This window comes from Streptopelia decaocto (assembly GCF_964273445.1).
Source record: "Streptopelia decaocto genome assembly, chromosome: 9".
Classification (NCBI taxonomy): Eukaryota; Metazoa; Chordata; class Aves; order Columbiformes; family Columbidae; genus Streptopelia; species Streptopelia decaocto.
Window position 1 is genome coordinate 1191247 of NC_138664.1, and position 16192 is coordinate 1207438.

The 16192-nt window shown below is 43.6% G+C and overlaps 1 protein-coding gene across 1 annotated transcript in view; it reads left to right on the top strand.

Annotated features, from left to right (window-relative positions):
* The window catches only part of TMOD2 (tropomodulin 2), a 29172-nt gene extending 14075 nt beyond the window's left edge, over positions 1 to 15097 (top strand). Inside the window, exons 4-10 of the mRNA XM_082060521.1 lie at positions 6360 to 6482; positions 7248 to 7334; positions 9902 to 10032; positions 10611 to 10718; positions 10994 to 11137; positions 11458 to 11602; positions 14196 to 15097. Coding sequence (XP_081916647.1) covers positions 6360 to 6482; positions 7248 to 7334; positions 9902 to 10032; positions 10611 to 10718; positions 10994 to 11137; positions 11458 to 11602; positions 14196 to 14230 — 773 coding nt within the window. The 3' untranslated portion in view covers positions 14231 to 15097. The remainder of the gene's footprint in view (positions 1 to 6359; positions 6483 to 7247; positions 7335 to 9901; positions 10033 to 10610; positions 10719 to 10993; positions 11138 to 11457; positions 11603 to 14195) is intronic.
* The last annotated feature ends 1095 nt before the right edge of the window (positions 15098 to 16192 follow it).

A 16192-nucleotide genomic window follows, 5' to 3' on the forward strand; every position in this document is an offset into this window, starting at 1 on the left:
AGTTACCGCTTGCAGGTCTCTGCATATTTATAGTAGCACCTTCAGTCAGGTCTCACCTTACTGATATTTACCGACTTAGGGCTAAGACTTTGCATTTTTGCTGTAGTCGTGCCTGGGGTCTCCAAACGTGTCTGAAACACAAGTACATGAGATTGTGTGTGCGCGGGACCGGCACATGGTCTGCACCAAAGTGACACCTGCACTGCCCGTGACAGTGGCCTTGTATGCACTGGCCTGCTTGTTCTGGTTCAGTTTTCTTTCGATGAGACCCAAGCAGTATTATTTCTATGTTTGCTTCCACATGCCCTTAAAATGCTCATTAACTCCTGGTGTGGAAATAGCTCTGTTCACAAACACAGGTAACACTGCTTCTCCCTCAGCACAGAGTGGATTCAGCCACTTCAGCATTTAAAGCTGGTTTTTGACTCACTGTGGTCATTTGCTTCGAAATTATTGCTTATTTTGACAAACTCGATTGAAGAGGCAATAACGGAATGACTGTATTAAAATATTAATGATTCGATTTTATTTATACTAAGATATGCAAGGAAATCAAATAATCCTGGAAAGGCATTTCCAAGATATGATACTACATACTAGATTTATAGTCACTTTAATTAGAGGATAATTAGTATTCTTCTAAAGCTCAGGATGAGTAATTTACATTCCTAAAATGTGTCCTCAAGAGAAACTAAACAGGAGTATCTATTGAGGAAAAGCTTATTCTTCACCTTCTGCATGTTGATGATCTCTAAGGGGTATTTACAGATTAGCAAATATTTATATGATTATATTACATAGACACCCATTAGGTTATTTCTTTACATTGTAGCAGTGCTATACTGGAGCCATACTGTAAATACCTTCCTGTTAATTTTACACTAACTCTGGTAGTTAAAAATTAAGTTCCAAGACAGCTGCAAAGTGCATTTACGTGTAATTGCAAGTGGGAGGTGTTGGTGTCCACGTACCATTTGGCACCGCTCACCTCCTGAGAGCAGTTGTGTGTCCGTAGGATCAGAATATGTCAAGTGTTGTCTGAGCTTTTGTCACTGTTTTGTACTTTGATGTTTTTCTGCCACTGGGAAGCATTTATCTTTCCAAATTTGGGAAGTGGACGCTTCTACCAAATGTTAAGTGACACTTCTACCAGTTCCTACGTTTATCCGTTTATCAGCTGATACTGACCTGCAAATTCAGTGATGAGCCAAAAAGGTGGCATTTAAAATATCCTCCTTCCAGAATAGTCTGTGATACATCATTGTTGTTTATCTAGTGTCTCTGCCTCTATTTTTCTGTGTTAATGTTTGATTGGAGAGTTCTTGAGCAAAAAGCAATGCCAAACAGCTCCTGAAGAATGAAATAGAGCTGCCTGTGTTGCTCTCTATATGCTGAATAGAACCAGCAGGTTTTGATTGTGCTAGAAAACAAGGCAAAAAAAACCCAAATCCAGAGCTGGCAGGATGTTGAGGGTGGTTTAAACAAAGGAAGTATTAAATATGAGCTCAAGGTGGGGGGCTGCTTGTGCAGGAAATTGCCTTGGTTTTGATCGCAATCATGATTCTGAGAGGTTGGAAATGTTTGGCAAAAACAATGGAACGTATGGTGTGCATTAGGCTTTTGGTCCTCTGCCATATTTCAGCTTGTTAACGTACTACATTAATTGCTGTACAAAAAGGTTTTAAGCCTGTATGGGATAGCTCTCAAATGTCAATGTTATTAATGAGCAATGGAGGTATAAGGAATTAGGACTGATAACTGTAGCCATAGCGATTGGCAGTTTGTAAGTGTTTATTTTATGTATTTTTGGCTTAGTTCCTGCTTAGGATAGATATTCTAGAAATCCTTACATAGACCTGGTGAACTACACAAGTTACTCAGACCCACTGCTCTGAACACGTGCAGCTGCAACAGCTGCTTATCCACTTGGATCACACGAAGCATTTCGAGCTCGTGAAAAGGAATAAAATAGATGCAGAGAAAGGAAGGGATAGTGCAGGCACAGAATATTAAAGAGTAATATCAGCGCTGCATGTTTTCTGTTACGGAACGTGGTATGTGCATGTGATCTCGGTTAGGATCTGCGTGCTACCGTAATGCAAACGCTGTTAACATTTGTGTTTCTGCTTCGTTGCAGTGGTTCTCTTAGCTGCACACGGCCAATGAAACGGCATTGAAAAAGGTTCTGTTGTTGTGAAATATCATTAGATCTGAAAAGCCGGCCATGCCGATTTTAATTGCTATTAGGGCTGCTGTTTCGACCCTTCACCGCTACCCCCGTTTCCTGCAAGGTCTTCTGCTCCTTGCCAAACCATTTCATTTTGGGTCTGATCCAGTTCTCAAAGTCATGGAAAAACTTCAGTGGATTGGGCTATTATTATTTGTGGCTGGAAAGGGAAGGAGAAGATGCTTGTTTGTGATTAAATGCTGACATTTTTAGCTAACTGATAAAAGGGAAAAGGAAGAAAATAAGGATGATTAAACCAGATAGCTCTTGGCCAAAGCCCTGTTTTCAGTTGCTCTGTCGGAGACCATCTATCTCGCCTGTTGTGCTGTGCCAATGAGAGTATCAATATGCAGCACTAGTAATAACGACAGTGATTTGCAGAAGGTCAGAGTATGAGAGTAGATGCTAATGAGTTCCAATCCCAGTTTCTCTAACAGCCTCTATCTAAACATGTCAGGGTTTAGTTTAGAGATATGGTATCTTTCTTGGATGGAAAAATGAAGGTTTTTTTACACCAAATGCCAAAATGGTTTGTTTAAATTTTTGCCACCTTCTTCCTGTTCTTCAGGGCTGGAATTTAGAGCCGCAGTTTGTCCCTTAGAGCACTGCAGGCGCTGCCGTTGCCGACAGCAATGCCTCCAGCCACTGCCTTTCACCGCTTGCTTTTGTGAGGCTTCCAGTTGCTCACGACTTTGCCAAACTCGCGCAGTTCACACTGAAATTTCCCATGCTGGGAGTCTGCCTTGGGCTGAATTTTTGGAAGGTGTCAGCAAAAAGGACTCAGCTGTTTCCAAGAACAAGATTAGGAGAAAACACATTGTTTTAGCCATCTGAAAGACATTTTTCCAGCTGTTTTTATATATTTTTTTTAATGAACTGCAGTGCCTCGATGCTTTGAAGAGGGGTTTTGAAACATATGCCCTTTGCAACCCCCAGGGAAACGCACTTGAATTTGGCATCTTCAAAATATTGTATTTGTTGTACATCCAGTTTGTTATAGTGTTGTGCAGATCTTCGCCCTGAGCGAGTCCCGGCCTCGGAGCTTCTCCTGCAGGCTGGGGGTGCCCGGGCTGCGCGGGACGCTCCCGACATCGCACTGTCACACCTGAACCGGGCAGGGACCCCGCTCCTGCTCCGACAGCGCTGCCCTCGCTTCCTGAGGGCACTGTAAGGGAGAAAGAAAGACGAGCAGAGCAGTGCGGAGAGGTGGAGGAGGAGCTGCATGAACATGTTCTGGGTGAAGGACGGGATGTGGCAGCCCTGGGGAAAGGAGATGTGGAAGGGAGCAGGGGTAAGGAGAGAGGGAAAGCAGCAAGAAGGATGACGGTTCAGACCATTCAGCAACAGAGCAGAAAACTTGTATGTCTGATGGAGAAGGCACAGGGGGGCAATGAGGAAAGGGACAGAGGAGGAGGACACGAAGGATGGGAGAGAAGAGGCCAGAGGGGAACGGAACTAGAGTTTCTTAGTTCCACTGAAGTTTTTCCATGACTTTGAGAACTGGATCGGACCCAAAATGAAATGGTTTGGCAAGGAGCAGAAGACCTTGCAGGAAACAGGGGTAGCGGTGAAGGGTCGAAACAGCAGCCCTAATAGCAATTAAAATCGGCAAGGCCGGCTTTTCAGATCTAATGATGTTTCACAACAACGGAACCTTTTTCAATGCCGTTCCATTGGCAGCGTGCAGCTAAGAAACTGCTGGGGGGCAGGTTCATCTGGGGGTTACCCAGGGGGCTCCAGGAGGCTCCAGACATCCCAGCTGCTCTGACAACCCGTCTGAGGGTCGATGGGATTCTGGGCTTCCTTCTGCTTTAAAGATTATGTGTTGGCTTCTGTTCAGTTTTATTTGATAAAATATTCTTTTCAGAATAGTTCTTCAAAGGGTATCACTGAGGTGGCACAATCACAGCATGCTGATCAAAGATGCTGGTGCGATTTAACTTCACCTTTGTGTGTATGCGCAACAGATTTAATAACTTTAGAAAGCTTAAATTTGCAGCCTTCCTAGTCCATTGTCATAATTTTTAAGGCATAGAACATAGAGGCACTAATCCAATTATGATACTGCATTTAAATTACTAATGGCTTTCAGCTTCATAATTATTTGAACTTGGAGTACTTTCTTCATCATACAAATGTATTCCTGGTAAGATCTAACTTAGCTCCATTTCCACAGAATACTTGTAGGGAGCAGTTTAAGCCTTGAAAGAATAGTGGAAAGTGGGAAAAGTGACTCATGTCGCTGTGATTAACACAAGGCAGCTTTCCGAGACCATTGGATTTCAGTTCTGAGGTGGGGGCGGCATTCCGTCCTTGACAATAAACAGGCACCCACCCTCGTCAAGGATCGTCGAAAAGTAAGAAGTAACAAGTGTAACCAGATATTTTCTTGAAAGAACAATATTCTGAAGTACCATTTATAGGAAAATAAAGTACACTATTGTTTTACCATAATGGCAGACAATTAATTTGTATTATAAAGTTAAGTAACTACCCTTAATAAGACTGATACTAAATAAAAGGACGTTTTTACAGCTAGCATAAAGCGGCTTATTTCTCATTGCTCTGTGCTTTGTTGAGTTCGGGCTTGTGCAAGGTGCCATTAAAGTATTTCTACTAAGCAAAAATGGCAGAAATTTCTATTTATTCACAAATGTCTAATGATATAAGAAGGGAGGCAGAGAGAAAACATACCAGAAATGATGTTCCAAATCCTGCAAACTATGAATGAAGATCAAATCCTCACATTTTTTAAGATTGGACCCACCAGTGCAATCACACAAACTGTGCTAGTCAAACTGCTTTTTTTTGCCCATATGTAACAATAAACTTCAGGAAAATACACTTGAAGTAGTTCCCTGCTCAATTAATACATTCTCCTATAAATGTGCATATGTGCCTATATAGTCAATTATTATTTTATAATACATTTATAATACATTTTATACTACATTTATTTGTTAACGCTGATGTAGCTCAAGTGCGATATGTATAAATGTATCTTTCTGCCAATGAAAACCAGTGACAAAAGTTAAGCTACTACTATTAAGACTTAGTACAGAACATCAGCATTTTCTGGAGGCAAAATGTAACACAGCCGACATTAATTACACCACATGGAATGTTATAATATAGTGCCTTCTAAAATACAGGGTGACTATAAAGAGCACCAAGACCAGCAGCCTTTCTTCATAAGCCTCACTTTAAAATAATAAAACATCACTATTCTTCCAAGGCTTGTTCCAAATAATACATTTTTAATTTAAGCTGGACCATTGAAACAAGCAAGCCACAACCCATGTTTGATTTTGTTAGTGAATTCCATGGTGGCACTGTGTATTGAATTTACAGCGTACTGATGTGGGACCAGGAGGGACCTCCTGAATCTTTGAACTCTGTCCTTAAATTAACGCAGGAAACCTGGTTGGCAGCCGCCTATAAACACCGTTTTGCTGTTGGTGGACAGGTCATGAATTCCTAATAACGTGCAATAAGCTCTTCTAAGCTCTGTCTGCTGTGCTACAGCATCTCTTCACGGGGGGATAAAGCAAAAGAATGTTCTTATCTAGAGAACACAAAAAAGGATATTTTTCAAATGCCACTGGAAGCCAGCAAGGCCCACATATATTGAAGATATATATTACCATCTTTGACGTGACCTTACCCCTTTAAATATTTCATATAACCAGTAATAGAATTTTTTTCTAAAACATCTGCCAAGAATGCTCTAAATGAAACTATCATTGGGAGTCATACACACATCTTAAAAGATTTGGGCTGCCATCCAAGAATTACATATGCCTGAAACAAATGCCTAGAAATTGTATTCCTATATATGTGAACCGCACAGGGAAAGTTCGAGCCTGCACTGGTTTCTGTTACCCCGCGTTTCTTTGGCCTACCCACATCCAAAGTCCATAGGGAAGGACCGGCTATATTGATACCTTTTCTCTTTAGACTTTCACTAAGATCTTGTGTGGAGGACAGCATCGAGGAGAACAGAAGAAAACCTGCACTTTAGGTTATTTCCAAGCAGTCCCACCGTCATAGACCCATTCCCCGCACTGCCAGGAGGCAGAGAGAGGAGTTGTTCCAATAACTCATTGCTCACTCTGGCTTTTTCTTCTCTTAGGAAAAATATTTATCCCTAAAGAAAAGCCCATAGAAACCTGTACAGAAGAGAAAGTGACCCTGGATCCGGAACTGGAAGAAGCCCTGGCCAGCGCTTCGGACACGGAGCTCTATGATCTTGCAGGTTAGATAATAGAGAGGCACGATGCCCCCGCACACCCAGCTCTTCTCTGCCTGCACCCCCCACCAGGAGCGTCTCACGACCCCCCAGGACCTGCTGTTCCACCGCACAGAGAGGTGCAGAACCTACAGGCCATGTGGTGCCCAAACTCATCAGAGTTTATATCCTCAGCATTTATTTTGAAGTCCTGGAATACATTATTTCTTTTCCAAGCATGTTACTATCCATGTCCTGCTATGAGAAACCCCAGCGTGAATGCCAATTTATTAAGCTAACCACATGCACAGTCAAATTACTCTCAGATATGCCAACCAATACAAAGAGCAATAAGAGGTTCAAGTTATATATTAGTGAAGGTAAAAAAATTACAAAGATTAGCAGTACAGCACTGAAACAAGTTACCCAAAGAGACTGTGGGACTTCATCCCTGCATGTTCTGAGGCTCCAGCCGGACAAAGGCACGGCTGACCTGGTTAGTGTTGGCAACGCTCCTGCTTGGGCAAGGTGACCCACAGCCTGCCTTCCAGCTGGCATTGCTGCCACCTATACTACATTGACACGGTTGTTCAAAAATCTATATGAAAAATGTCTGTATCTCCAGTATTTAGACCCCAAAGACTCTCCCTACCAGAAAGCATGACTCAGTTAATATTTTATAAAGGGGATTTTGTTTGGGGAACTAAACTAGGATTTGTAGCAGATATTTTTCTGCAGTCTTTGCCCTTGCCATTAACATTGTATCCTGTTGCTGGCATTTCCACATTCTAGCTGTCCTTGGAGTGCACAACATGGTCAACAACCCAAAATTTGATGAAGGAGGAGCCCGCAGTAAAGATGGAAAAGGAACCGTGAGAAGTAAGCAAGCAGATTTCTCTTATGGGCTATATGTCATCTTTAGGGACACCTATAGGTTGGGCATATTGGTCTAATTTAGTGTGAAGTAACTGGGCCTTGCCTTTATTGATCTAATTCATGATCTAATGAATTATTAATTGACCTAATTATTCATCTAATTATTTACTTTCAAGTAAACACAATCTTAAAATTCATTATCTATAATGACAGCAGTACTATGCAAATAAGTAATTCCTAAGGAGCTTTGTTTTCCTAGAGAGCCATATCTGGCTCTGCAGAGCGGCTTGAAAGGATGGGAGCATTTAAGAAGTCAAGACATACATATTTTGATTTCAGTTCAGCAGACAGAGCACGTAGCGAGCTGTAGCTCAGAGGTGGCCGTCTCGCCTGAGTACCTACGCTGAGTACCTACACTGAGTACCTACACTGAGTACCTACTCTGAGTACCTACGCAACCGATAAACCACTTGTAACCGCAGGGCTTGACGGCGGCAGGATCGCCGGCAGAGCCCCGGGAAGCCGCACTCGCTCCTGCGGCAGCGCATTGAAACGCTCCCTGTTAAATGTTCCTTAGGTAGGCAGGAGGCAAGATCGTTCAGGAACCCCCCAACAGAAACAGCTGTAGTTACTGAAAGCAAATCCAGAAATGTTTGCACTAAATAAACAGACTGTTGGTGAATCAGCTCTTAGCTCAGCAGCCGACAGGAGGCTGGATGGGGGCAGAAATGGGGTATGTCTGAATTCCAAGTTCTTCTTGAGAGCGGCCAAGCCTTGATCCAGAGCTCATGCCCTCCAAGCTCTGGGATATCAAGTGGGCTAAACTTTGCTTGCTAAGACACAGTTGTGGAACGCCCTTCTCTAGGGAAACAGTGCTCTAAAAGTGTTTTCTTCTTCTAAGGCCATGAGAACAGCAACTTTACCAAGGACTTTCATTTCCATTCTTCATTACTAAAGGCGAGGAGAGAAAGCAGACAGGACGCAATGTCAGTTCATTGTTCTGAGGATTAGGATGCTCTGCAAGCCCCCCCAGCAGGGCCCTGTGCGAGCTGCCATCTATCTCATAACAGGCAACTGCATGCATTGCTAATCCACATAGATTTCAGAATATTTTTGTTGTACCGAGTCAAAATGTCAGCTATGCAAGTCAGCTAAACTATGTTCCAATCACAGGCTTAAGAACCAGAAAGATCACTGTCACATCGCTGTACTCTTTGGTCCAAAAGCAACAACTTTCCTGAGCCAAGTGGAATTTTTCAGTAAAAGAAGGAGACATCGCAAAAGTTGCCAATCAATGCAGCGAACAGCACCGTGATTAAAGCAGCAAAATAAAACTCATGGGAAGCAAGAAGAATTACAAAATGACAAATCGTGCTAAGCCGAGGCTGAGCGTGCTGTGCTGCCCAACCTGAGCGCGGCCTGCAGGCCTCTCCCCTCGCTCCCAGCTCGACAAAGTGTTGCCGCAAGTGTGGAAAATGATTTGCTGTCTTGTGTTTATTTTCCATCCTTGCATCCAATGTGAATTCCCCATGTGCATTTTAGAGTAGTTTTCAATTCCCTACTCCCTAGAGGGCCAGAGTGTTATTTAGGGATATGTCAGGTCTCTTGGGGAAATACTAAAAAAAGAGTTCAAAGTGAAAAGGAGCAGAGTAAAACCAGCTCGAGGCTCGCGGATGACTCCATCTCTACTGAGATTGTGAGCTCTAAAAAGAAGTATTTGGTTTTCTTTTGGTCCATGATATGGTGTGAACGTTACCCATTGCACTGAACAGCTGAAGTGTTTAAACATACTTGTGGTCAGTAACATATTCCCTTCTTGCCTCTAGTGGCTTGGATGGTCAGGGCTTATAAATTAATCTCCATAACTACGTATGCAGGAATTAGAAGTACTAATTGTGTTCTAAGCGATGATTTGTATGCATTTCAGCATTAAAAAAAAAGGATCTCGTTGGAGCTTGAATACTCAAAGGCTTCATAAATCTTGGTGCCAGCAGACAGACTTGCTTTTCCTGCTTCGATAGTGGGGTTTTTATTATTATTCTTTAGAAAGCGCAGATGTTGCAATTTTACAAGAGCTAATTGAATTTATAGTAAGGCTGACGGCATCAGCCAAGAGAAGGAAACGGAGGGGCCTCCTGATCACGTTCCGTTATGTTAGCACAGTCTATTCCTAGGTGCAGAGATGTTTTCTGAGCACACCTTCCTTTACAGGAATTAGACAAAGAACAAATCAGACCTTATAGTATATTGCATCCTATACAATAGCCTTTAAAGCTGCTTTGGATCAAATTAATTGTACTGGGACTTCAGTACATAAAGAAGAATTTACTCATGACGATGCCACCCAGCCGCTGTGACCACCACCTCCACCGACACGTGTCTGGGTGTGCACAAGGTGCAAAGGGCATTGCGGGGGTAATGGGGTTAATTGTCCTGTTTCCAAGTTTTGTGGTTCATATAAACCCTCTCTTGAATGCTACAGTCCAAAGCTAAACGGGAATTGGAAAGTCAGCCTGTTACTGATGATGCCTGTTCCTCATGTCAACATCTGCTGAGGTTTTGTGTTGCAGATGTGGTGAAAGGTGAAAAGGTCAAACCCATCTTTGAGGAGCCACCTAACCCGACCAACGTGGAAGCCAGTTTACAAAGGATAAAAGCAAATGATCCTAGTCTTACAGAAATTAATCTCAACAACATAAAGGTAGGTGCTGTGTTTCATTTACAGTTTATGGAGGGTTTATTCAAATATTTTCCAAAGCCCTTGCCTTTTATCTTCAAATTTTCTCTCTCTGCTGTTCAGGAAAAGCAGGACACACAGGAAAGGGGTGTGGAGGGGACTGCTGGACAGGCTCTGAGGTCACCAATGCATGATACTGAATCAGATGCCAATTCAAAGCCCAAGGGGTGACTCCCCCAGGCTGCCCTGTAAAGCAAGATATCTCATGGGCACTATGCAATCACCACCGGCCAAATTCAATTAGCCCACACGTGCAAATGGAGGAGGATCTGGCACACAGACTGAACAACCGGTGGTAAAATAGGGCAGTAGCTCAGAGACCGGTCACTGCTTGCGTTGGCCTGACCCAGATAAAGGCAGCGCTGCCCTCACACCCCAGCGCAGCTCCACGGGCACCCAAACACACTGTCCACGCTGAGATACCCTTAAAGGCATTGCAGATGTTTACATTGTGTAGACTATGGCTATTAATCAATTGGTTTGATAATAACTAAAATCAGTGTCTAGCTTTCCTAATTACTGAATTTATCATCTTAATGCAGAATATTCCTATTCCAACACTGAAAGAATTTGCAAAAGCTTTGGAGAGCAACACACACGTGAAGACATTCAGCCTGGCAGCTACTCGAAGCAATGACCCTGTAGCTATTGTAAGTTTAAACACTGTTTGGGGGAAAAAAAAGGCAACACAACAATTTTAAGTAGGTCTATGTGTGCTTTAGGATGCGTTCTTCTTGTTCCCTTGGAGCATTTTCCTGTGACTATGCAAAGTAGAGGTGTAATCTCTTCTGATTTACTTATATGCTCTTCTAAGCCCATTTGTTTTTTATTTGTTTGTAGGTACTAAGCCATGTTTTGCACATTCCCTGTTCTTCCTTGAAACTCTCAAGATGTTCTCTCACATTCCCTCTTTCTGGTCACTCAGGCATTTGCAGACATGTTGAAAGTGAACAAAACCCTGAAGAGTCTGAATGTGGAATCCAACTTCATCACTGGGACGGGTATTTTGGCGCTGATTGATGCACTAAAAGAGAATGAATCCCTGACAGAGATTAAAATTGACAACCAGGTAAAGAGAGAGCATTGAGCGAGTCCACTTTTCTTTCCCTTCTATAGGGATTCCCTGGGCGTTCTAGAGGGCTCTGGCCAAGCCAAGGCAGCCTCTGGGGCTCAGTCGTTCTGCAGCTCAGGTCCCACGCCTGTGCAACCAAACCGTGGAAAGCTTCTAAATAAGACAGGTCAAAGCCAAATATGAAACCCAGAGCAAAATCTCCAGGGATGGGATTGTCTTTGTAGTTCACAGCACAGTACTAAAATATAACCACTTATCTCTCTCATATGAAAACAAATATTTTCTTTTCTTTTGGGGATATTTCACCCTATCACCAGAGGCAGCAGCTGGGGACAGCTGTAGAGATGGAGATTGCCAAGATGCTGGAGGAGAACTCCAAGATTCTCAAGTTTGGATACCAGTTCACAAAGCAAGGTCCAAGAACCAGGGTAGCAGCAGCTATCACAAAGAACAACGATCTGGGTAAGATGCTCCTACCACATCTCATCATTTGTTTATGTGAGCCAAGCTCTGAACTTTCTAGACACAGCTCCTCCTGTCAGTACCCAAGAGTGAATTTTACCTTTACAACGTTCCACGCTGCCCTGGGGAGACCACACCTGGAATATTGTGTCCAGTTGTGGCCCCTCAGTTCCAGCAGGACAGGGAACTGCTGGAGAGAGTCCAGCGCAGCCACCAAGATGCTGGAGGGAGTGGAGCATCTCCCGTGTGAGGAAAGGCTGAGGGAGCTGGGGCTCTGGAGCTGGACAAGAGGAGACTGAGGAGTTATGTCATTAATGTTTATAAATATATAAAGGGTGTCAGGAGGATGGAGCCAGGCTCTTCTCGGTGACAACCAGTGATAGGACAAGGGGCAATGGGTTCAAACTGGAACACAAGAGGTTCCACTTAAATTTGAGAAGCAACTTGTTCCCGGTGAGGGTGGCAGAGCCTGGCCCAGGCTGCCCAGGGGGGTTGTGGAGTCTCCTTCTGTGCAGACATTCCAACCCGCCTGGACACCTTCCTGTGTAACCTCAGCTGGGTGTTCCTGCTCCATGGGGGGATTGCACTGGATGAGCTTTCCAGGTCCTTCCAACCCCTGACACTCTGGGATTCTGTGCTATATGTGAAGGGTGATGCATAGCTCCACAGACTCGAGAGAAGACAACAGTAGAGATCTTACTGTGAATAGGAGCCACTATTCTTCTCTTCCACTCCTTCTGGGAAAGGAAGTTGCTGCCGCCTTTTCCATGGAGCACCCTGGATTTCCAGCTGCCCTCCCAGCTGTTCTGGCCAGCGAGCAGAGAGCCAAACCCATCCTGCTTGCTCAGGACCACAGACGTCCTCATGTCTTTGCCCTGCCCAGGACAGACCGAGTCTGTCCAGCCAGAGAACACAAAAGTACTTTCCTGCCTGTGTGACCAAGTACAGGCAAAGACAGTAAAGCTTTGCAAGCGCTACCTGCGTGTGACATGCTCTGCTCTGCTCTGTGTGCTCAATACGCAGAATAAGGAGGAGATGACTAGGCATGAGGAGTAGACAATAATAAGAAAAACACATTAATTATGCGCTTTTAATCAATTCTGCCTCCGAGTGGGGTGTCAAATCATGACGCCTTTGCTGGCTCCAGCTTGGGTTTCTCCCTGGGACAACTACAACAAAAGTTGAGCTAGAACCTATTTCTTTCACACATAATTTTATTTGTTTTCATTTTTAGCAGTACCAAAGCATTCTAGTGATATACTGCTGGTCCTGAAACTGTTAGTGCCCAGGTGTTTGAAATATCCCAGCAAGGAGGAGAGAAAAGCCTTCTTTCCACTATTTAGCCAGTTACCATTAGACACATGTCCTGTACCTTACCTTCATTTCCCAGCTTTTGTATTGTGCGGTTTTGTTCAAGATTTAGTAGGACAGAATTCAATAAAATAAATGAAGCAATGAAACACTGAAAGCGGATACAAATGACTGATGCTACCGTGTAGGCTTAGGAATAATGCAGTCTATTTGCCAAGAAAGCACTATGAAACAAACCTCCTGCTAGGGAACTAATGGGATTTTTTGTAGTTATATGTTGTTGTCATTGACTTTCTGTAGTGAAAAGCATTCATACATTCAGCTTTACTGCAGCTCAATATCAGAAACAGGATGTGACAGTTTGATGTAACACCAAATTTTGTATCACATAAACCAGGAGAACCTCACTAACCTTGCCCGGCCAAGTCAGAGAAGACTCACTACCTTTCCATTAAAGTGCGGAGTAGCAAATGCTGCCCAACCAGACCTACTCTGTACCAGCTGTCATGTAGCCTAAGTGCTGTAAAAATTAACATGGGGCCGAAATAATCCTGCCCATAACACAAAGCTCACTGCTCTCTGCTTCACTAAATGGCAACTTCAGCCTACTTGGTTTCTTGTGAGAATCCAGAGTTAATTTACTTATTATCAGATGATTGATGCAATCAGAGCATGTCAAGTTTAAGCAGATAATTTAAAGTTTGATATGATGTTTTCCTTGTTACCAATATTCACTGATATCAATACCTAAGAGCACTTCAAATTATTTTCTGAAAGGATGTGATTATTGCTTACCTATAGTATACACTTGTGCAATTAGAGAAGTCATTAATTGTTGATGCCTAATGCTTGAATAATCCAGAGTACTGCCGTGCAGACTGGAGCACACCAATATCAATTTAGTTGTAACGCAGTGGCTTTTAAAACAACAACAGAACTGTAACCAAAATCTGAATGGAGCCATTGGGAGGAAGCACTGGAAATGGTGACCACTTCATCACCCAAAACCTTTAGCTCAGAATCTGATTTTTATAGAAAATGTATTGACATAAACACTTGGTGAAATTCTACAATCTGTGACCTAGAAAACTGCCGTTTAATTACAATTGTTTTGCTTAGCACTAAGATCTGTTAATTATGACACTTATGGACATAATCCTGCTGAGTGTTTCTTGGAAGCTCCTTCCTGTTCTGTTGCTGGAGGGGAGTGTGGCGGTGAGAGGAGTCCCCGGGTTCTCAGGAAAGCAACACTGAGTGCTTGTTTCTTGTTTTATTGGTCTAGTCCGTAAAAAGCGGGTGGAAGGAGAGCGGCAATAGCCACACCATAGAGGATGCGAGGCAAGATCGAGGCCACCGCCAACCGCAATCTCCGTGTTCGCTGCTCAGAAGAGAAAGCACTGGAAAACCATTATAACGGGAGTTGCTTATTTCGGTTAATGCCACCTTTTAAACCTTGAGAATGCAGCCTGTTCATTTTTAACTTTCATGGTTAATTTAATTTTTATGAGAAAGATTCATAGTGGGTTTAATTTTAGTGAAAAAAAATGTTTTGCAATATCTGAAGCCAATATGAAGAATCTTAACTGTGTTGCTGAGCATAACATGTAGTGATGTTTACCCTTATTTTAGACACTTTTCGATGTGTTAAAATATGATCTTGTGTACGGATAAGGGATTCTCTGCTGAAAATAGCAATTTTAGGGCCAAGTTCTGCAATGCCTTATGTTTGTGAATAATCCTTGTACGGGTGCGGTCCTGCTGAAGTGACTCCTGCAATGGGACGCTCCCGGGAGCACAACCAGTAATGCCAGGGTAGGTTTGCGGCATCTCGGAGCCTCTTTGGGCTCAGCAGACCCGGGACAGCTGGAGCAGCGCCCTTCTACCTTCCCGGCTCTCCACCCGCTCAGGTCCAAGCGCAGGATCACGCCCAGACCTACAAACATTGTCAAAGCCTACTTGTTTACATCAACTTACATTAGGTGGATCATTTTGCAATGTTACACTGATACTTGTTATCCTTCCTCCACATTGTAAAGTAACATTAGTGCTGCCAATCCTGTAGACTTGGAATGTTTTGGAATTTTTCCTAGGCCAACAGGTTTTTGTTTGCTACTAGAATGCACAGTTTACAGCTATTAATCTTAGTCTAAACAAGTATTCTGAGCAATATTTGTTTTGCTTTGAGCCATGTGTTTGACTTGCTTTAGTTCTCATATTTATGTACTTTTGTTAGTATTATAGAAGTGTTCTCAGGACCTTTTAGATGAAGATTAATGAAATTGTTAAGCCAGGAGAGCAGCTATGCTACCAGGGGAAAAATATATTAAAAGGGCAGTTGTGACAGCTCCATAACTTACATTTATAGGCTCCAGTTCAGGTTTGTCCCTGTATCACAAGGCACTTAGGTATTTGCATCAGCACTGAGCTGAATAAGGGCAGATTTCAGCATACGCACAAATGCTTTGCTAAATCAGGGCCTTAACTCAGATGCTGGACTTAAGATTAACCCAGCGGAAAACACTTGCGAAGCAGCAGCATCAACATTTTAGTAATAACTCAGTCTGATGTTTCATCTCGTGCGTTTTACAGTCTAACCCTGCTCTCTGCCGTGGTTTCAGCGCTGCCACCAGCTGTCTGACTGACAGCCTGGGCTTCCCTCCGGTTACACATACAGGCACTGGAAGGGCCAAGGGAGACGCGGGTCAGGTGTGTCACACATATCAACGCTTTCAGAAAGCTGCAGAAATTGCCCAGGGGCTATGGCTGCTACCCTAGAAACAGCGGCCTCTCCTCCGAGAGCTCCATCAGGACAAGGGGACGAGGGGGATGAAGGTGATGGGCTCACCCCAGTGCCAGGCGCCCGGGGATCAGAATCACGGAGAGCACCAGCAGCCGTCAGCACCTGCTTGGCGTGTTTCCCCAAGTGATGTTCTAGTGATCAGAGCTGGAGCGCAAGCTAACAGGATGAACCCTCCCTCCGTGCCTTTTAGAGTGGAAAGGAGCAGGTCAAAGGCACCACTCTGCCTGCTGGGTAATGGTCTTCACGCTGGAGTCCAAACCGAATAACATACACTGAAATCCCACTTAAAACGGTTTGTCAAAGTGGCTTGCTGAGCTGGGATCTAAAGCACAGTATCTACGGTTTACTTCTCCGGAGAGCTTCTAGTCTTTGCAATGTCCACCTCTCCTTCCCTTCCTCAGAACAAGGCTAAAACCTTCGCTTTGCAAGTGAAAACATAACACACAGGGCAGTCTTGCCAAGATTTTCCCTGGATCTAT